The 22,288-nt window shown below is 44.2% G+C and overlaps 1 protein-coding gene across 6 annotated transcripts in view; it reads right to left on the bottom strand.

Annotated features, from left to right (window-relative positions):
- MCTP1 (multiple C2 and transmembrane domain containing 1) overlaps positions 1-22,288 on the bottom strand; it is a 2,197,525-nt gene that overhangs the window by 218,510 nt on the left and 1,956,727 nt on the right. For all 6 annotated transcript variants that reach the window (XM_069225469.1, XM_069225480.1, XM_069225487.1 and 3 more), the window contains one exon: positions 11,179-11,298. In XM_069225469.1, the coding sequence (XP_069081570.1) occupies positions 11,179-11,298 (120 nt within the window). The remainder of the gene's footprint in view (positions 1-11,178; positions 11,299-22,288) is intronic.

Consider the following 22,288-nt stretch of genomic DNA (forward strand, 5'->3'; position numbering starts at 1 on the left):
AAGATTCTCCAACACAGGTGATGGTTCTGAGGGTCCTCTCTGCCTTCTGTTCAATGCGGGAGACAGTGAGACCTTGTTTCTACCAATAGGACAGAACTCATGTGAACCACAAATGCTGTACCAACCAAGGCTTGTTGACTCCTACTACAAGGTATCTCCAGGCTCCAAGTAGCCCCAGCCACCAGAACACTACCTCTGCAAGGACAGTCTCCTTTCTGCAGCTCCAGTGATGGGGGACTCTCTTTGGGTGTGTTGACTGGGCCTCACTGCAACTTACTGTGCCTGCTACCAGTGGGTTGCTTGTGGGAGCTTTGACTGCTTCTTCTGGCTCTCCTGCATCTTGAGAGTCAGTCCGGACTCTCCTCCAATGGTTGAGTCCCCGGGAGCTTGCTGGTCCTCCACAGCTCTGCAAAACCTCCAACAGCTCTTTTGCATTTGCCTGTGTGGTTGTTGGTGGTCCCACACACCACTGACCCATCCGCAAACCGACGACCAACGAGGGACAGTTCGTAGGTGACTTTAGAGACCCCTCTGCAGCTCCTGGATCCAAGAGCTGGACTTCAGCCATCACTGACGACCCGGATTGTCAGCTACAGAAGGGGGGGGATTGAGTCATGCCCCATCTGGACACCCCTGCATGGACTGGACTTTTGCAGGTCTTCCTCACACCTGGTCCTGCTTCTGCATTTCTCCAACCAGAACGTGCCCACATTAGACTATGGGACGACCGGGTAACTTACCTTTCTGCACCTGACCGCTGGGGATCTTCTTGGTACTTACCTTTTGGGGTTCCACTCTTCCCCATCCCTTAGCTAACTACTCCATACACTCTGGTGGGAGACACCCTTTCACATTCTATTATTTGTATGTGGTTTGCCCCATCCCCCCATAGTGCCCTTGCTAATTTATGCTTTTACTGAGTACTTACCAGTGTAAATTCTGTGTGTTCATACCTCCAGAGGGAGGTATACTAATGGTAGTATAGTTTGGTGTGCCTATAATAAAGTACCTTTATTTTTTCAAAACTGTATGGTTTCTTTCCTGTGTGTTAAGTTACTGTGTGACTACTGTGGTATTACAACTGTTTCACATATATTTTAGATAAGTCTTGGCTGCTCACCACAGCTACCCTAGAGAGCCCTGGCTGTCTAGACACTGTAACAGTATCTAATCAGGGTAGCCTGGACCCAGTATAAGGTGTAACACCATAGGTATCCACCACACACTGGACCCAGTATAAGGTGTAACACCATAGGGGTCCACCCACCACACACTGGATATATATATATACATATATATATATGATAGATCTGCGGATCCAGACCCCAATTTTTAAATATCACTCACTCACATACATACCCACAAAACTACTATCAAACTCACTGACAGACCCACACACCCACTCACAGACCCACAAAATCACTACAACAGCCACTCACACACTAATTCACACTCATACCCCCACTAAGAGACCTACACACCCACTCATAATCCACTCTTAAACCCACACAGCCATTCTCACACACACACACTTACACAGCTATTCACACGCTCACACACCCACTCACACACCAATTCATACACTCCCACACACTCATACACTCACACAGACACACACAGACCCATGCAGTCACTTATATACTTACTCACAGAGCCACACATGCACTCACACACCATACAGCAACATCAGATCTATGGATCCATCGCAGATCCTCCCGCAATATAACAGACGTGGTGGATTTGCTGGTACGGGTGAGAAATACACCTAAAGGATGTGAAGAAAAAAGAACCAGTGTTTGAGAAAAGGATTGGCTCTGAAAAGTGCCTTTGTGTTTATGATGTGTAGATGATAATTACACATCAAACAGGATGCAATCTTTTAGGTTGTTGAGGAACATCCTGTTGCCTCTGTCCATGAAGTGGACTTCGTCTATTCGATATATTCCGTTCATATAAAACCATAAGTTGTTATGGTATATACAGTAGAGTCAATGTTGTGATCTTGAAGGATTGCAGAAACAGTTTTATTGACATGTTTCCTGGATTTCTCTATCAGCTGACAAAATTTGGTAAACCACTGTCACTTTTGTTTTTGGCAAATATTGGAGAGCACCAAGGCAGTATGTGGGAAAAGTGTCATTAATTTACCAAAGGTATCCTTCATTAGGATTTCCAGTCCTACCATCATAATTGTGCCTAGGTGATTGACATCACAGTGCACAATAATGAGGTCTGGGTGTTGGCAATCCACAATGCTTTCAACCAAAGGCAGCAATTGATGCCACTTCAACCCTCTCTGGCCATCCAAGTAATGTCTACATTAGGTAAAGCTAGGCCCCTGCCAATGCCACTCTTTCCAACACTCTCTCTGGCCCAAACCACAAAACTTTGGCCTACAATCCGGACTCTGACCATTTTGTAGACGGTCAGGAGTAGCACACAGGAAAAGGCTGCAGCAGAATGAGGCAGTTTTGATGATGAAAGGCAGTTAAAATGGAGGACAGCAAGTAAAACATAAAGTAGCATATTTGATTAGATGCTGGAGATGTGCAGGGAATTAAAATTAGGTAGTGGCTTTATGAAATAAAGTAGCTAACTGTGATTGGCTTTTGGAAAAATAAGAAAAAGTTATCTTGTTTGGGATATGCTTGGAATTGAAAACAGTCAACTACATCTGGTACAGTTAAGTTGAAGATAGTATGCTGTTGAGAGAAAGTCTTGTGAACTTTTGGCCTACTGGTAGGCAGAGACGATTGGAAACTTGGTTACTATGGAAATTGAGCTAAAAGAGTGTGAGGGAAGAGAACAAAAAAAAGACTGCAATGTGAAACTGAAAAGCAGACTGGTGTGCAAACATTATTAAGTAGGGATTGTATGTCTCATAATTAACAATATTTTACATATATTTTCACTGCAGCAGATTGGTGAATGCTTTTAAGGGTTCCTGTGTGAATCAATGGATCCACTGCAGACCCTACCAGCGGGAATGGAGGGTAGGCATGCTGAGCCCCAGGGTGGTTCCACAGATCGTCAAACAAAAAACATACAGAATTGGGCTTCTTTGCAGGAAACATTGAAAGGATTGACAAATAGTGAACATTTAGAAGTGGGATAACAAAAATAAAAGATGAAAGGAAGTCTGTGATTTCCTAAACAGAGCAGTATGAGTGATAGCACAATGGGAAGGGTAGCTATTATTGGTACTTTTCTACTGAGAGTGGAGGATGATTGCCATTCTTCTGACTTGAGATTCGCAGTATAAAACAGATAGTAACATAAACGTTGTACAACAGCAAAGAGATTTTGCAGGTATGTGAATTAGGGTGTACTATAAAAAGGATATAAAAAAAAAACTATGAGTATATAAGCTGAAATAAAATGTGCAGCTTCTAGGCACTACAGTAAAAGGAAAAATAGAAGGGAGGTTCAATGAGAACATTAAGACAGCAAAGGAAGAAGAGGAATTGCTATACTGACAATATAGCTGTTTTATTAAGCCATTATGAATGAAAGTGTTTGAAATGAGATGTGGTTGCTTGCTTATAGTATGAAATGTAAAAGTATGCAATTTGCACCCGCTCACACAGTCAGGCAGGCACTTACACACCCAGTTATACTCCTAAAAAAATCACTTATGTACCCACTATTCATTAAGACAAATAGTCAATGAAACACTCAGTCACTTACCCATAAAATCATTCACACACTCATTTACTCACCTAAACATCTGCTTACATAGTCTTTCACACACCCATGCAGACACTGTCACACCCACTCACACACCTATACAGGTATTTGTGTACCCAGCACTCAGTCAGTTACACATACACTTACACACCCATACGCCCAGTTATACACCCAATCAGCTACCTTTCCAGCTACTCACATACCTATTTACAAAATCATAGAGCCACTCAGAGACCCAGTCACAGTGAGAGAAGCACTTACACATCCACTCACACACCCATGCAGCACTTAAGTATCTACTACTAACAAAGCCACTTGCACACAGTTACACACACAAGCAACCACTCACAGAGCCAGTTACCAGTCCATACAACCACTTACATACCCATTTAGACACTCATACATTCGCTAACACACCCAGTCATACACCTACATAGCTGGTTGCGCATTCAGTGACACACCAATGGAGGCGCTGATATACTCACTCATATATCCACTCAACCGCTGACACACCCAGACACCCACCCATATAGCCACTCATATACCCATTTATACACCCATACTCAGACACTTACACAGCCTGGAACACACTATCATAACCACTTATGTGGCTACTTAATTGCTTATAATATGTAATGTAATAGTATGTCATTTAAAGGTAAATGTATTCTATATTTGCTTTTCAAATATCTACTTGTGTTCAATGAGGAATGAAAGATGTTAGTTGTCAGTGTCCAGTCAAAAGACATAAAACTCCATTTGAATGAGACTCATCGGGGGTAAAAAGAAACTTGTTACTCTCAATAACATGAATGCTCTTCACATAGGCATACTATGTTGTGTTATATTAATTTCCAAACCAAGTTTAGATAAAAATAATTTTAATAATTGAAAATGGTCCCAATAAAAATAAAAGGCATAGTTACTTAACAGTTTTTAAATGGTATAAAAAGTACCTCAATGAGAAACATAAGTGATAATAAGAAACTGAAGTGTCACTTGGGATTGCTGTAAGCCCAACATTCAAATCAGTACGTGTACTGGGTGAGCCGGTTACAATCCAGACAATGATGAATTAAATCTCTTGTGGTGAAAAATGTTGGGAAATGATGCAAGGCGTCAAGCCAGATCAGAGATGGAGGCCATCATGCATCATGACAGCAAAGTGGACCTGACTGCACAAGTCAATGCTGTCACTGCATTCTGCTTCCACACACTAAAGACGCTGAGGAAGGTCTTCAAATGACTCCCAAGCAACACTAGAAAAACCGTCACTCATGCCCTAGTCACCAGCCTGTTGGACTATGAGAACACTGGGTACGTCGGAATCACCAAGCAACTCAGTAGAAGACTGTGTGCAAACCATTCAGAATTCAGCTGCCAGGTTTATCTTCAACCTCCCACACAGAGCTTGCATCACACCACACACCAGGGAACTACACTGGCTCCTGAGACACAAACACACTCACTTCAAACTCCTCACACACACATTTAGGACACTCACAACTCAGACCACACCCACTTGAATGGTTACATCTCTTTCGACCAACCACCCAGACACCTCCGCTCCACAGGACTCCTACTTGCACACATCCCACACATGCACAGAAACAGATCAGGAGGAGGGGCTTTTTCTTACATTGCTCCTAAAGCAGGGAACAACCTTCTACTCCTCCCCTCATTTTGAAAATACACAAGCAGCAGAATTCCTGGCTTTTCCATTGACCAACCTACAATGGCAGGGCTAGGCACACACACCTGCTCAGCACCAGGATAGCCTTGCAGTTGATAGTGCGCTTTACAAATACACATAACATCATCAAATATATCCACAACTACTAATAATGCCCAGGAACTCAAGCAAGGGGGGGGCATATGTCGAACCTGCAGTAAGAATCTCAGTTTAATCTTTGATCGCAAGAGCGGTAATGATAGTTCTAGCCTGAGGACCTGACTGATGATTATGGTGCTGTTGGTTCAAGAAAGAAGTGTACAGCTGTCAAGGTGTGTCCAGCTCTGTTTGAAGTTTCAAGTCTTCAAATTAATCCTGTGGTGTCCCGGGTTAATCTGGGTCAAACTCCAATACATCACTGACTTGATTAGGTTTTTTTTAACAACCATAAGTTGTTGTAGACATTTAGGTCTGTCACCAAAGAATAGTGGACCATTTGTAAGCAACAGGATGGGTCTCTTAATAAAACACTTGGCTAACCTTTCTTGAACAAGCAAAGGTCAACAGAAAAAGTGTCCCACAGGATGCACAGAACTTCCTGTGCTCTGGTATCATTCAATCCAAAATCATGACAGTCTTTATGCAAATAGGAGGCCCCTCTAGCAGTCTTAGGAGTACTATATCTAAAGAAGCCAAGGCCAGGTGGTTGTTTGGTACATTTTGGGAGCCGGTTCATTGGGAGAGAGAGTCATCCTTTCCCTGTCTAGTTTGAGGTTGGTTCAGAGAAACAATGGCCCTGGCAAAGATTTTGAAGGGTGCAAACTCATTACATTGTGTGGAGATTTCTGTCCATTCAGACAAAACTTCTTACACCAAACATTAGTTTACTATAAAATTATATATTATCTTCTTTGTGATATTTTAGCTGGAAATCTCCATTGGCATTTGAAACGAGAAAATCCAACATGACATAAGAAAGGTTGTCTAGATCAGAGCTTCAATCAAACCTCGAGCCCTCTATTTTTAGTCCCAGCTTCCTGGAGAACAAAAAGAATCTTCACACTTCCCTGATAACAGCTACCATGCTTCTATATCCTGAATGGCCATCAATATGAATGTAGAAGGCAGGAAACGCAACACCTAGTGTGAAAAATTAGACATGGCTATAGGCTTCTCCTCAAAAGGCCAAATGGACCACCTGAAGCATTTGCATTCCTTGAGATGATTGAACGTCCCTCTCCAGACAGAATTGTTAACTTACTTAATTTATCCTAAGGTGGAAAATAAGGTCATTCATTTACTCTCTTATCTCTTGAGCAGAGAGATATATTTCTAAGATTGGCTTCCCATCCAGAACTGCATGGGCATTCACTCAGCTGCCACCACGTGCTGCATTTTAAAAGAGAGCTGCATGCAGACTGTGCTGCCAGCCTTGCCACAAATATGGCTCACTCTGAGACATTTTCATGAAAGGGACAACATATCATACTCTTCCATGTCCTAACCGAAGGTGGTAGCTTCCACTGTTGTCAGCCGAGCCTGTCAAAACGTGCAAGGCCTGTAATAGGAGAGTTGTACTTGAAAAGCAACAGGCACACTTGTTTTATAACATTGCACATATCTCTGAGCTCCTGTACTGTGCCTCGAGGATAGCAAAGTCATACAAACACCAAAGTGAAACAATCCAGATGTCAAAAGAAAGGAAAAACTAGGGGGAAACACACAAAGTAGAAGGACTGCTTGCCGTCTTCTTCGACAAATCAGGTAGGCTAGTCACACCACTGGACAATGTGTTGAATACAGTCAAACATGTTGCTCAAGATCATCTATAACAGAAATGCAACGCAGTGGTTTTTCCTTCCTTGTTACTACACCGCACGTCTGTTTTCATTTGTGACTCTTTCATGGGTCACTTCAGCTACAACTCACGCTTTCTTTTAAATCTCTCTGCTTTCTACTTTTGCTAATAACTGTGCAAATTCAACGTGTTTGATCAACTTTCAACCCAAGGACAGCCTGCATTTTGAAAGTTTTGCTATTATAAATTTACACCTAATCCTCTCGTCCATTTGGCCGCCAAAATGACATCTTGTTAGCAGACTCTTCAATACAGTAAAGATTTTCCATTCTCTAGACATATCTTTCTGGTCTCATAGCAAAATAACTTTGATCAATCAGACCATTCAATTTGGGAATAAAATGTTCATCTAACTTTTGTATACAATTATAAAGTTGCTCAGCTCAGCTAGTTAAACAACATCCAATTGAAGTACACTTTAAAAAATGTATTACTCTTCTGTCCCAAGATAATGCATTAATAATGTTTGAATCGAACTATTTAGGCTAGAACCATACTAACAGTGTGAAAGTGTACACAACATTTTGTATTCGACTAAGTTCTAATTAGATTTGCTTGCAGAAGTTAAAAATAATAGAAGTTGAGATTCATTGTGCATCTGAATAATTTTCCCGTAACACTAGTTTACATAATGGCAAACATTTTATGATGGGAAGAACACACATAACACAAAAGGCACCGCACACAACGTCACTTCATTTTTAGGGTTGGTGCTTTGATCACCGCATCCAGCCCCAGTCCTAGCTTAATGATTGGTATTGAAATGTCGAGCTTTCCCTAACTCTATCGAGTTGTAGGAACAAGTTCACAATATAAAAAGGTGAGACTGCCTCTATCCTCTGCTGACCAGGATGGTTGGCACTCGTTCTAAGATCTAATGTTGCCTAAAAAACTCCTTGGACCAGGTTTACAAAAAAGTGCTGTTGTGTGGCGCTGCAACAAAATTTCAGGGACGCACCACTTTTGAAACGCAGGGATGCGCCGCCGTATTTACAAAAATACAGCGTACCCCTGTGTTTCCCCCTGCACCAGCACTAAATTTAGCTGCCAGTGCCAATGCAGGCATCCTTGCATCATAGTGCAAGGGTGTCTGCGTTGAGGGGTGTGATTGTTTATGTGCAGGAAGGTGTCCCTTCCTGTATATCAACAATCTACAATGGCGATTTGGCACTTCTATGAGTGCTGCAGGATGAAGCACACATAGAAGTACCAAATCGTAATTTTTAAATGATTGTTCATGTGCAGGAAGGGACATAGGGGGTCATTCCGACCCCGGCGGTCAAGGACCGCCGTGGCCGGGGTCGGCGGGAGCACCGCCAACAGGCTGGCGGTGCTCCCCAGGGTATTCTGACCGCGGCGGTTCAGCCGCGGCCAGAAAGGGAAAACCGGCGGTCTCCCGCCGGTTTTCCGCTGCCCTGTAGAATCGAGCTGCGCCGCCATGGGGATTCTGACCCCCATACCGCCATCCTGTTCCTGGCGGCTTCGGCCGCCAGGAACAGGATGGCGGTATGGGGTGTCGTGGGGCCCCTGGGGGCCCCTGCAGTGCCCATGCTAATGGCATGGGCACTGCAGGGGCCCCCGTAAGAGGGCCCCACCCTGAATTTCAGTGTCTGCTTAGCAGACACTGAAATTCGCGACGGGTGCTAGTGCACCCGTCGCACATCCTCCACTCCGCCGGCTCCATTCGGAGCCGGCATCCTCATGGAGGGGTGTTTCCCACTGGGCTGGCGGGCAGCCTTTTGGCGGTCGCCCGCCAGCCCAGTGGGAAACCCAGAATACCCGCGGCGGTCTTTTGACCGCGCAGCGGTATTCTGGCGGTTCCCTCCAGGCGGGCGGCGCCGGGGTCAGAATGACCCCCATAGTCTTTTGCTATTCCTATGTGTGCAGAATGTAGCATACATAGAAAAAGCAAAAAGGAGGAGGAATAAAAGTATTCTAGTATAAAGGTGACACGCCTGTGGCTCTAGGGCCTTGTAAATATGGCCCCTTGACTCTTAGGGGTATCATGTATGAGCAGTTAACAATTTGCTAATGACAGGTTGTGTGAAAGTCTAGTCATACATATTATAAAGAAGTGATCACACACACCCACAATCATAATGAATATGACTGTCTAGTCGGCGTTATTAGGCAAAATAATTAATGCTTTATTAAAAAATGCACCTTGAAATAATAGTAAAGTAAAAATTATTGTGCACCAAAAGAACATGGTGGCAGCCTAAATTCTGTAGTGCCAGAACTTAAAAGAAATTAAAGAAAAGCTGTTTAGATCTAGGATCTGGATGCACTCAGAACAAATACCACTTATTCCTGAGTTCCTAGGGAACTCTGCTGGGCTTTGAAAGGAGGATTCAAAGACGTCTCACCACAAAATATTGTATTTGCCATCTGATGGGCCAGAGAGTCCTTTATGGTCCAGTCCATTAGTTCTGGATATGCGGACAGAACAGGGCCAGGAGGAACCTTTTCCTGCACCAAGGCAAAAATCTGGTGAATGGTCCATGCTTGCACAGACTAGATGGAAGATGCCAGGAAGAAGGGGGTCGGCGCAGTTACATGAAAGTAGTTGTTAATGCAGGAATTTGTTGGTGCAGGGTAGTGTTATTGACAGGCAAAGTAGTTTTTGGGAAGTGCTACTGGCAGGCAGTGTCACTGTTTCTAAAGGCATTTGGGATATTATTGTTGTTGCTATCCACCATCACTTAGTTGCAGTGTTTTGTTTTAAATGGAAATATAGATGTGCAGTACTCCCTATTTTGAGTACCTTCTTGCTCCTGAGAAGTGCAGGTACTCTCCTATTAAATGTATTGCAGCCATACTGAGAAGTGCAGGTAGTCTCCCTTTAAAATGAAAGAGGTGCAGGTACTCAGTACCAGACAGTACATACCCATATAAAGCACTGCGTACTGGTAGTCTCTGGAGAGTTCCGGGGCCTAAATGGGTATTTTGGTCACTACTCTGCAATTCAAATGGATGTTTGCACATGCCAAATAACAGTGTTCCGCTCAGCCAGGTATCAACATAAACCGATTTTGCTTAATTGTTGTGGAGACACAGCACTTTGGGAAGGTCAACACACACATTGTCAGACATCACTGCAGTGTGTGATGCAGCCCAAACAGTGCATGAGTTGGACCTACAGGGTCTGCATGTATCACAATGCAGAAAGAGGTGTGCACTCTGTGTGCCACACCGGCCAGCACACAAGATGCTACCCACAGGGTTCTTCGACTTCTAAGGACAAGAGAGTAAGCGTGAAAAGGTGGCAGTACATTCTCTCCTGTCCAAGACTGTGGTGGTGCATTGACACAACCACATGCAGCCAGTGAGCATGCGAGTTTAAAAACACGATGGACAATAAAAATGAGACGAACCTGCAGACAGCAGAAAGTAATTTGACATTCGCAGTACACCAACAACATCTTTCAGCTGGTTCCTAAAAATGAAGCTGAACCATTCTTCATAGCTGGGAGCTGCACAACATGATTTGCCAATGAGGCATGCAGCTCCTCTTTGCTAGACTAACAAAGCTTGCTCTTTGCAACTTATGATGCATACGAGAGATGGAGGCTTGATCTATGAAGCATACAATATGATACAAATGGCACATGAACATATGGGAGTCAGTTGCATGGAGAGACATACATTCATTGGAAGACCTACTTTGTAAGTATGGGCACACAGCTCGGCACCAGAAAATGTGTGAATTGTGATTTTAGGGGGCACATATTTTCTACAAATGTATTAATTACACAGTTCTCATCTCTGCCATCGCACCTTTGTTCACCCCTAATTAAATGGGTCCTACTGTAAATAATTTCAGCTATTCAATTAGAATTATATTGATATATTTCCTCGGACGGAAAGATCAGGTCCTCTCGATGGCAGCATTCTTTCTCGAACAAGTGAGCAACAAGCATCACAATGACACATGCAGTAAAGAAAGGCGTATAAGACTTACTGTGTCCTGCTGTCTATTATCCTTTCCCGACATGATCAAAAAGTAGTTCCAAGCCAATAGTAACAACAAAGCCAGTGGTATCATGTAGATCTCAAAGTTCCACACCACAAACAGGAAAAGCTGAGGAAGACAAAGGGACACAATGACTTAAAACCTACTCGAAAAAAATGCAGCAGACTAGCAAACTGGGATTGACAAACAAAATAGGCAATGCTATACAACACAATAGGTGTCCTCCTCTAATCATGTATAGGACACTGGCCTCATGCAATGTCACTTTGAAATACACACCCTGCCACGGAGTTCAATAAAGACTCTATTAGAAATGCTTCTTTTCCCTCTCCCTTTTGTCATGTTGAAGGGGCTATATAGGAATTTCAGAAGGGGAGGGGCCGGGATGTCTTTAGCCATCGTCTTTTTCCTTCAGTGATGTGAGATCCTCCCTTGATATAAAACAGTATGTATATCTATTTGTTTTAGTTTCTCTGCAAAAGCTACTGAAACTTTTGAAATTATTTTACAACAAGTGTTAATCAGTAAATCCTTCTTGAGACTGAATTTAGGATTTGGAAGATCGGGCCAATCTCGGCTTTTGCATGAAAGGTTTTGTAATAAACAACGCACTGTAGTCATTGAGTCTTTGATTACTTTCTGAGCATTTATTTACTGTTAGAGCACTCTTTGGTCACTTGTTCTTCGGGAAGAACCGTTCTTCAACAAGATATGCCTGGTTAATCAGGGAAGCAGTATTGTGTATGAATTAAAGGGATCTGTCCCTTCCAACCAAAACTGTCAAAAACTTGGGCTCAGATTTATACTCCTGGCCGCAAAAATGTGCAAACGTAGTTTTGCAGCAAAAAGTATAGCGCCAGCTTGGGCCATTCCACAGCACCAGCCGGGTGCCATATTAAAGGAATGGTGCAAGCCGGCGCTAAACTTGGGCTAACGTCTTTAAAAAAAGTCGTTAGCAGGGTGGGGATGGCGGTAGGGAAGGAGGGGTTGTGTGTCAAAAAATGACGCTAGCCTTGTTAGAGGCAAAAAAAATGCCTCTAACCAGACTAGCGCCATTTCCTGAGGCACAACCACCAAAAACATGACACCTGTCTTAGGAAAGACAGGAGTCATGCCCCCGCCCCAATGGCCAGCACAGGGGACAAGTGTCCCCTGGGGATGGCCACTGTATCCTGTGCCATGCAGGGGGCCCCAAGTTAGGGCCCCCGAAGGCAAAAGAAAAAAAGAAAAATCACTCACCCTACTTATCTGGGATGCAGTAGCCCATCCTCCAGTGTCCCTCTGGTGGGGGTAGATGTGTTCATGGGGTTTTGGGAGGGTACCTGTGGACCCATTCCATGGTGTTTAACCATGGAAATGGGTTCACAGGTCTCGTAATGCCTGGTCTGATCCAGGCGTTAAATAATGATGCAAAGCCCCTCCTCCCACCCGTGCGTCATTTTAGCACATGGGGATGAATATGGGGCTATGGGGTCAGCACCATTTTTTAGATGGTAACGCCCACCTTGCATCTCATTGATGTAAGGTATGTGCACGCATCCAAAAAATGGTGCAAACTCATATATTCTGACGTTAGACGTGTCTAACGTCAAAATATAAATATGGAGTTTGGTATGCACTGAATTTGTATTAAAAAAAATGACAACAATTTGACACAAACAGAGTATAAATATGCCCCTTGGTATTTGATGAGGAACTTTCATCGAGAACATTTTAAGGCATAGCGGGCAAAAAAAGTGTAAAACTTTTTTTAAAGCATGTGTGGGAAATCAACATGAGGTGGAAGCAACCGAAGGGCCGAAGCAATATGATGGACGGAAGGGGCACATGTGACACAAGTGGCCGTTGGGGCAGTAGCACCATGGAGGAGTGCTGGTAGGGTTGCAAACTACACGTTGGGCACAGGAGGGGGAAAGGAGAGATAGAGAAAAAAGAGAGAGAGAGAAAGAGATAAAGCAGAGCGCTAGGGAGGGGTAGAAAAAGAGAAAAGTGGATTTGGTGGAGGGAAGCACATGGATAGAATACAATGGCGAATGGGGGAGACACACAAGCGTAAGAGTGAGCAACACTGGAGAGCGGCAGAGGGCAGGAAGAGCAGTATGTGAAGGAGATGGCTGGAAAACACTTGCAATCTTTGTGCCGTTCTTAAAAAAATGAAAAAAGTAGCACCTGAAAAGTGAGCAATGGAAGGACAGAAGTATTGCATCTATGCTACTGAGGAGGAACAAACACAAGAAGAGGAAGGAAAACCCACACATACTAATGAATAAGAAGCAAGCAAATGTGAATGCCAATGAAGCCAAAGAATGGTAAGCATGGGTGGGCTCTAAATCCACTGTAAGTTAACAATATGACTTGCAACAGACAGCACATGTGCTGTCTAGTAGACAAAACCTAAAAATATACAAGTTGCAGCAGCTAACTTTTATTTTTAGGCAGTATTGAGCATCAGTACACCTTTGGGTAGTTGGAAACTTTATAATACTTTCAATAAATTGAATAAAATAATAAAAACTGACGCAAAGGGACTGAGATCATTTGTATGTGGCTCCACCTAACAGTGAGATGAGATTATTCATTAACCTGCCTGCCTGTCCCACCAATGATTTTGAACATTTATTGGTATAACTGAAGTGTGCCAATTTGTTCTGCAGTGTATGCTAGCATACTGGTACTACACCAGCATATTCGCCAATGCGTTTGATGGGCCTCATTTACAAAAACGTTTCATGCGTAAATGGTTGAATTTACAGATGATGCATTAAACTAGTTTTGTATAAGAAGGGTTCACTAGTAAATATGAAAATTCTGAGAAGTATGCATATTTGTCAACATTCGTACGTGTCACTTTGTGGACGAGTAGTAGGAATTTCCTGCAGTGATAGAGGACTGTTCAATGGAAATTTGATGAACTTGGGATATTTGCAATGCTTTTCCCAAACTCCATGCACTTCAAATCTTACACCTGTGTATGTGGTGCAGAAACGAAATGAACTCATTTTCATTGGGTGGAAGCACAGGTGGAGGTCTTTAGATGCTAAATGTTTTCCATGTAAAGAAAATAACAAAAATATATATACATGTATTTAACATGGAAATGATTTCTTAACCCTTTGCATGTAGAATCTGAAACCTTGATGCTTCACATTGGAAAACATGCATGCATCAAGAAATATATGTAAAATCACAAATTTCCCTGGTGTGACGTTAACATTTTTTCCTAACTAGGTACACAGACTGCGGTTGCTAGAATGGGTAGGCACTGTTTTGAGAATCAGGCCAGATGTGTGACAAAATCAACTGTTTTGTCATCAAAAATGTGCTCATTTACAGTTTAAACTCGACTTCAAAAACACAAAAATTGGAAAAATTGGGAAAGAGATATATATTTGTGTTACAGCACAGAACAATTTTCAACAAAAGGAAATTCATATCTAGAAACCATGGTGCGGATGAACGCCCCCAGCACTGATGTGGCAGTGAAGGCCAGGTAATGAAGATGTATAAGATACAGTGTTTCCAAGCTATTGTACTTTGTGGTCACCAGTGAGCACAATACGTTACATTCAAAGAGTGTATATGTACGCATGTCTGTGGATCTAATTCGAATCACTACTGGTAATGTGGTGGAGTGAAACAACGGGCCTCAGGTGACACCATGCCACTTCTCACAGCAGCTCATTCTGATGCACTGAATGCCAGGTCATGGAAATGTCCCTATACAATGTTTACAATCTACTTTACCATGCTGCCTTGAATGATTACAACACATTGCAGTTAACCTCTTAGCTGTTGGGCTTCCCACCCCCCCAACCCCCCACAGTGCTGAGCCCTTTTTTGGCTATTTGGGGTAGTTTGCGCTTAGGCCTTAATAAATTTTTGTCCACATAAGCTATCCTCGCCAAACTTGTGTCCTTTTTTTCCAACATCCTAGGGATTCTAATGGTACCCAGAGTTTGTGGTTTCCCCTGGAGGAGACCAAGAAATTAGCCCAAAAAAAATAAAAAATGGGAAAAAAGGGCTGCCGAAGAAGGCTTGCGTTTTTTCCCCTGAAAATGGCATCAACAAAGGGTTTCTGATGCTAAAATCACCATCTTCCCACCTTTCAGGAACGGGCAGACTTGAATCAGAAAACCACATTTTTCAAAACAATTTTGGCATTCTATACCGGGTATACAGCAATTCATTTGCTGAAATATAAAGACTGAAAAATAGGTATCAAGAAAACCTTTGTATTTCCAAAATGGGCATAAGATAAGGTGTTGAGAAGCAGTGGTTATTTGCACAACTCTGAATTCAGGGGTGCCCATACTAGCATTTGAATTACAGGCCATTTCTCAAATAGACATCTTTTTTACACACTGTCTTACATTTGGAAAGAAAAAAATTAGAGAAAGACAAGGGGCAATAACACTTGTTTTGCTATTCTGTGTTCCCCCAAGTCTCTCGATAAAAATGGTACCTCACTTGCGTGGGTAGGCCTAATGCTCGTGACAGGAAACGCAACATGGACACATCACATTTTTACATTGAAATCTGACGTGTTTTTTGCAAAGTGCCTAGCTGTAGATTTTGGCCTCTAGCTCAGCCGGCACCTAGGGAAACCTACCAAACCTGTGCATTTTTTAAAACTAGACACCTAGGGGAATCTAGGATGGGGTGACTTGTGGGGCTCTCACCAGGTTCTGTTACCCAGAATCCTTTGCAAACCTCAAAATTTGGCCAAAAAAACACTTTTTCCTCACATTTTGGTGACAGAAAGTTCTGGAATCTGAGAGGAGCCACACATTTCCTTCCACCCAGCGTTCCCCCAAGTCTCCCGATAACAATGGTACCTCACTTGTGTGGGTAGGCCTAGCGCCCACTAAAGGAAATGGCCCAAAACACAACGTGGACGCATCACATTTTTTCACAGAAAACAGAGGTGTTTTTTACAAAGTGCCTACCTGTGGATTTTGGCCTCTAGCTCAGGAAACCTGGGGAAACCTAGCAAACCAGCGCATTTTTGAAAACTAGACACCTAGGGGAATGCAAGATGGGGTGACTTATGGGGCTTTGATGAGGTTCTGTTACCCAGAATCCTTTGCAAACCTCAAAATTTGGCCAAAAAAAACACTTTTTCCTCTCATTTCGGTGAAAGAAAGTTCTGGAATCTGAGGGGAGCCACAAATTTACTTCCACCCAGCGTTCCCCCAAGTCTCCTGATAAAAATGGTACCTCACTTGTGTGGGTAGGCCTGGTGCCCGCGACAGGAATAGATCACACAACGGTCAATGTTGGTCCTTACATGAGGCAGCTGTTGACCCTGGGGTGATCCATTCCTGACGCAGGCACTAGGTATAGGCACTCAAGTGGGGTAGTGTTTTTATCAGGACAGGTGAGGAATCACTGGGTGGTAGGAATTTTGTGGATCCCAGCATATTCCTGTAGTTTGTGTGACAGAAATGCGAGAAAAATAGAGTTTTTATTCAACATTTCAGCTTTGCAGGGTATTCTAGGCAAGAAAACTTTGGGGAATCCATACAAGTCACACCTCTGTGGACTCCCCTGGATGTCTAGTTTCCAGAAATTTTTGGGTTTAGTATGTTTCTCTATATGGCCGCCTAACCCAGGACCAAAAACACAGGTGCCTGCCTTACAAAACCAGTTTGTTTTGTGATAGATAATTTTGATGTCTCCACAATACGACTTGGGCGGTGGAATTTGGGGCTGAACTAAATTGGGGAGCTCCCAAGAGAGCACTCTCTCTCTCTGCTTGCCGCCGCATTCACCTGCTCTCTGGGTTGGGCTAACCCACTATTACCCCGTTGCACAGGCTGTGCTTGCGTAGGGACAGCAGGACAGTCCTCATCACCTCCCTCATAATTTACTGGAAGAGGAGGTATTGAATGGGACTCCTCCAACTAAAAAATCACTCCCAGAGTCTGCGCCATTGTCCTATCCCTCAGATGCTGTCTCAGTCTCTGATCCTATGTCAGAGCGGTCCTCTATAACCCGAGTGACGGCAGCAGTCATCCATGAAGATGTCATCTCTGCTATTGGCTAAACTGTTGCTCTAAAACAGTAGCCTACGTAGACAGTCACAAAATCGATGGTGTGTGTGAGATACGTGCAACAGTAGAGGCCACCTTACCTGCGCTTCTTCCATCAATCAGCACGTTCTTTCAAGACACTCAAAAAACACCTTGTCACATACCATTCATCACAGTCTTTAGCACCTCCTGTGCCCAGTCCAACAATCATTATTGGTGCTCCCACTCCCTCCTCCTCGGATTCCCTCATTACCACCCAGCAAAAGTGCCCTTCATCTCTCCATAGCCGCCCTCCACCCCGCACATACATTTCATTTGTATTATAGCGCAGGTAATGGCTGACTTTACTAATGTACTCAGCTATTGACATAAAATACAGATTTGCTCTTTGCAGTAGGCATATAAACCTTCTGCGCTTCTTTATGGCACTAAAACTGCCACTAGACAAAAGTCTGATCCTTTTGTAGCAGAAACATAATCACAATACTTACTTGACTTTTTTATTGCTGCCTAAAAGCTACAGTTGAAGTATGTGCATTGCTTTGAAGACGCAAGCTGCAACTGCAAGACAAATGGTGGCAAATATATATATGTATGTATATATATATATATATATATATATATATATATATATATATATATATATAAAATCACTTTTATATGTGGGTCTGGTTTTCCTGGGGGCCGATCGCAGCCCCCAGGGAAACCCTTTGACAAAAGTATTGACGGTGACTCCCTGTCCATTTCTTTTTTAATTTTTTTTTATAAAATTTAGCCCGGGGGGGGGGGGGGGGCGCGATCGAAAGTGATCGCGCCCCCCAGGGGACACCTACCTTTTTTTTTTTTTTTAAATATGCCCCCGCAGGGGCGGCCCGTTTTCCGAGGGGGCCGACCCCCCCAAGTGAAATCCCTGGTGTCTAGTGGTGTTTCCTGGCCACCGATTGCAGCTGTGCTGCAATCGGGGGCCAGGAAACACTTTCAGGAAGGCCTGGTAAGAAAGGGGAGTGTCTCCCCTTTGTTACAAGGCCTTCCCGAACGTGCTCCAATGGGAAAATCAACAAGGTGATGTCAGCACGCCTCCCAGCGCGCCGACGTCACAAAGGGGCGGGTGGGGGGCGGGGGGAGACACAGAAAAGCTTCCGTGTCTCCCGGGGATATAAAAAAAAAAAAAATCCTCGGGTGTGACTACGCACCCGAGGATTTATTAACGCCCTCCCTGGTGTCGGCCACTGGTCGTGACCCGCACCACGGAGGTAGTGTGGCCGACGCCCGCATTTAAAGGGTTAAGGAATGTTCATGCACCCCTTGTCTGTGTATCTGATGCAACTGTTGAAGTTATGGTGAGATACAATGGGCCTCATGTAGCAATGTGTCACTTCTCATGGCAGCCCACTCAGTTTTTGAGTGATGTTCAGTTTTGTGACCTTGATGAATGCAGGTGGTGTGGTTCAGAGAACCCCATTACATGATGTGAGATGAGGACCACACTAAAAATTTTATATTGAATATCTGCCGCCTTCTTACTTATTTTGTAGTATTTTATAGAGCGAAACAGGCCGAGGGATATCAGAGCACTTTCATAGGTCATCAGCAAAAACACAGACAGTGATACAATATGATTCATGTTTAAATGCTCAATTTAAATCTCAATACCTTTGAGAATAGTCTGTGTCGAATGTGTTCTGGGCCGGCCTCCGAGTCCCGGCCTTGCCGCGTACTGTCTCCTACATGAGTGCTGCCTTGTCAGGACCTGCCTCCCCAGCTGTGGCTGCCCATTTCCAGTGAGGCCCCAAGGACTGCCAGCAAGACGAGAACACGTGGTGCTGTCCAAGCGCCTGCTTCCTTACTGTACCTCCTATAGGATTGCTGGCACTACATCAGAAACACATGGTGCTGTCCACGTGTCTGCCTCCTCATTGTGCACATTACAACACACTTTCCACACGTCGACAATACAGTAAATGCACATTGAGTGGAGATACTCTGTGCATGCTGTTGCCAGAGAAAACAATAGGCAATAGAAGACTCATCATTGCGTCAACCACCACTGTGTGGATACTCAGAGCCACCTTACTGTAACTCGCCCGCAACAACTTACCATGTCTGTGATTCTTCCAGTTGAACCTTTTGTCGTCGAAGGGGCCCCGTCAGCGCAAGCACCACGATGAAAAGACTGGGTGGACGGAGTCCTGTTATTCTTCAAAGCCTCCAAAGTCGGAGATGGCTAAAAAAGAGCCATTACACTTCATTTAGGAGGAAAAGACATCTAAAAAATATCAAAAAACCTCCCTGAAGAAACCCCTAAAATGCATGCAACACTGATAGCCGCATTGAATAAACATTTTGAACCCACTGCCAATACTGACTTTTGTGTTCAGACAAGCCCGACATCCTTATGATGGGGCAAATGAAAGAGTTGTCGAAAGCCCGGGCCTCTCACATGGAGGCCACACTCCAGAGACCGATCAAAGAAGAATCTGTCAATACGATGACCACGTCCTCAAACAAGATAAAATCTTGAAACAACAAACCCCGCCAAGACAGTGTGGATACTGCGGTGGACCATCACACAGGCTTACTGACTGCCCGGCGAGGGGAAAGAAGTGCGCAGGCGGTGGAAAACAACACCACTTTGTGAAAGTATGCAGATGAAGTAAAACGTATACTGGAAAAGCCCCAGTCAATGCCGCCACAAGCAAGTCAGAACAAGGCAGCGACATGGATGACGATGAAGCAGAAGAACATGTCATCCATTCCTTGTTTACCATCGGCAATACAGTCCAGTCATCGAAGAAACTACCAGGGTGCCAGATTCAAGAAGGCACCCCTTCAACGCTAGCCGTCGTCGACACCGAAGCCTCTATAAATATCCTTGCCACGAATGTATACCACCAGATGGTTCCAGCTCCTATCTTAACCGAGACCAAGATCAAAGTTTATGCCTATGGGCAGAGTACACTGCTTGCTCCAAAAGGCACCTTTCAAACCTCCGTTACATACGAGTCCAAAACAGTCGACACCAAAGTATACGTGGTGGAAAAAGGACATGGAATGCTACTACGATGCCAGACAGCAGAAGACTTAGGGGTGGTCACATCAGAAGTCAGTGGCGGAGCTCCTCAAACAGTACCAGGAAGTGTTTGAAGGAATAGGGTGCCTATGTCACAGGGAAGTGAAATTACATATTGACAAGACAGTACAAGTCGTCACACTTCAACACCGGCGCATTGCATTCCACCTCAGACCGCGGGTGGAGAAAGAACTGAGTCAGCTCAAAGAGGCCGGCATCATAGAATGGGTTATGGGGCCTATGCCCTGGGTCTCGCCAATCATGGTCGTACAGAAGCCCAAACAACCCGGAGAAGATCCGTATCTGCGTGGACATGCGCCTTCCCAATGTTGCCATCAAACGGGAAAGACATTTAACGCCCACGATTGATGACTTAATAGGGGAGCTCAGTGGGTCTTGCTAGTTCTCAAAGCTAGATTTGCATTCAGGATACCACCAACTGGTCCTAGCCAAAGAATCACGCTACATCACAACATTCTCAACACACGTTGGGTTAAGACGATATAAGTGATTGAACTTTGGCATCTCAAGTGCGGCTGAGGTTTTTCAAAATGTAATACATGAGCTGTTGGTGAACCTTCCAGGCACAATCAACATCAGCGATGACATTCTAATTCATGCACCAACTATAGCAGAACACCACTACTGACTCAAGAACGTGCTGCACAGGATCCGAGAATCTGGTCTGACCCTTCACCGCCATAAATTGTGAATTCCTAACCAACAGAATACAATTCTTTGGGTATGTCTTCTCGGCTTACGCTGTGTCACCTGACCCAGACAAAGTACAGGACATTAAAGATGCACCCCCACCAACCTGTGTAACTGAGGTCCTGAGTTTTTTAGGGATGGTAAATTACTGTGGTCGCTTCATCAGAGATCTATCTTCACTAACCCAACCCCTCCGAAACCTGACTAAGTAATCAGAACCTTGGACATGGGGCACGGCCCAACAGACGGCTTTTGAGGCCATTAAGGAAGCCCTGTCCAGTGACACCATTCTGAGATATTTTGATCCCTGTAAAGATACAAAAGTCGCTGTTGATGCTGGCCCAAAGGGACTGGGTGCTGTTTTATTTCAAAAACAGGAAAACGAGGAATGGTCCCAGGTAACATTTGCAAGCAGGTCATTACCCGACACAGAGCAAAGATACACGCAAATAGAGAAAGAAGCCATTGCAGTGCATTGGGCTTGCAAACACTTTCATATATACGTGTATGGCTGACTTTTCCTGGTAACCACTGATCATAAGCCTCTCATACCACTGTTCAATAGAACTGCTTCAAACCCTTCGCCAAGAATTGAAAACTGGATGCTCCAGTTGCAAGACTATGGGTGCCAGTTAGAATATCGCCCTGGTTCCGACAATCCAGCAGACTATTTGTCTTGTCATCCCAGGGTAGCCTCTGCCAGTAAAATTCACAAAGCAGATGAAATGGAAGAATGCGTAAGGTATGTCACTGACTGATCCAGGCCACTGCCACTCTCCGTCGGCACAATAGTCGAAACAACTGCACACGACGAGTGTCTCCAGAGGGCATTACTAGCCATCCGGAACAACCAATGGTTCACTGTAAAGAGACAACTGTCAGAGCAAACTACTGTCTCCAAGCGGATCATGGAAAGTTTATATGATGTCCGTGACGAACTATCTGTAAACACGGATGGTTGTCTGTTGAGAGGATGGTCCAACGAGCTCACAATGGTCACCAAGGCATGGTGAACACAAAGAGTCATCTGAGGTCAAAGGTCTGGTTTCCGTTAATGGATGAACAGGTGGAAGAAGTCGTGAGATCATGTGAGCGGTGCCAAGCATCCGGGGAACCTAGCTGACCTGTTCCCGTTGAAACTGAACCCAGTCCTCACTCCCCCTGGGCATCTGCCAGTCTAGATTTTGAGAGTCTTCCTGATGGCCGACATACCAAGGTAATGATTGACGATTTCTCAAAATACCCTGAAGTGGAGATTATCCCAGCTCTCATAGCGGACGTGGTG

The sequence above is a fragment of the Pleurodeles waltl genome, chromosome 1_1, assembly GCF_031143425.1.
Source record: "Pleurodeles waltl isolate 20211129_DDA chromosome 1_1, aPleWal1.hap1.20221129, whole genome shotgun sequence".
Taxonomy (NCBI): domain Eukaryota; kingdom Metazoa; phylum Chordata; class Amphibia; order Caudata; family Salamandridae; genus Pleurodeles; species Pleurodeles waltl.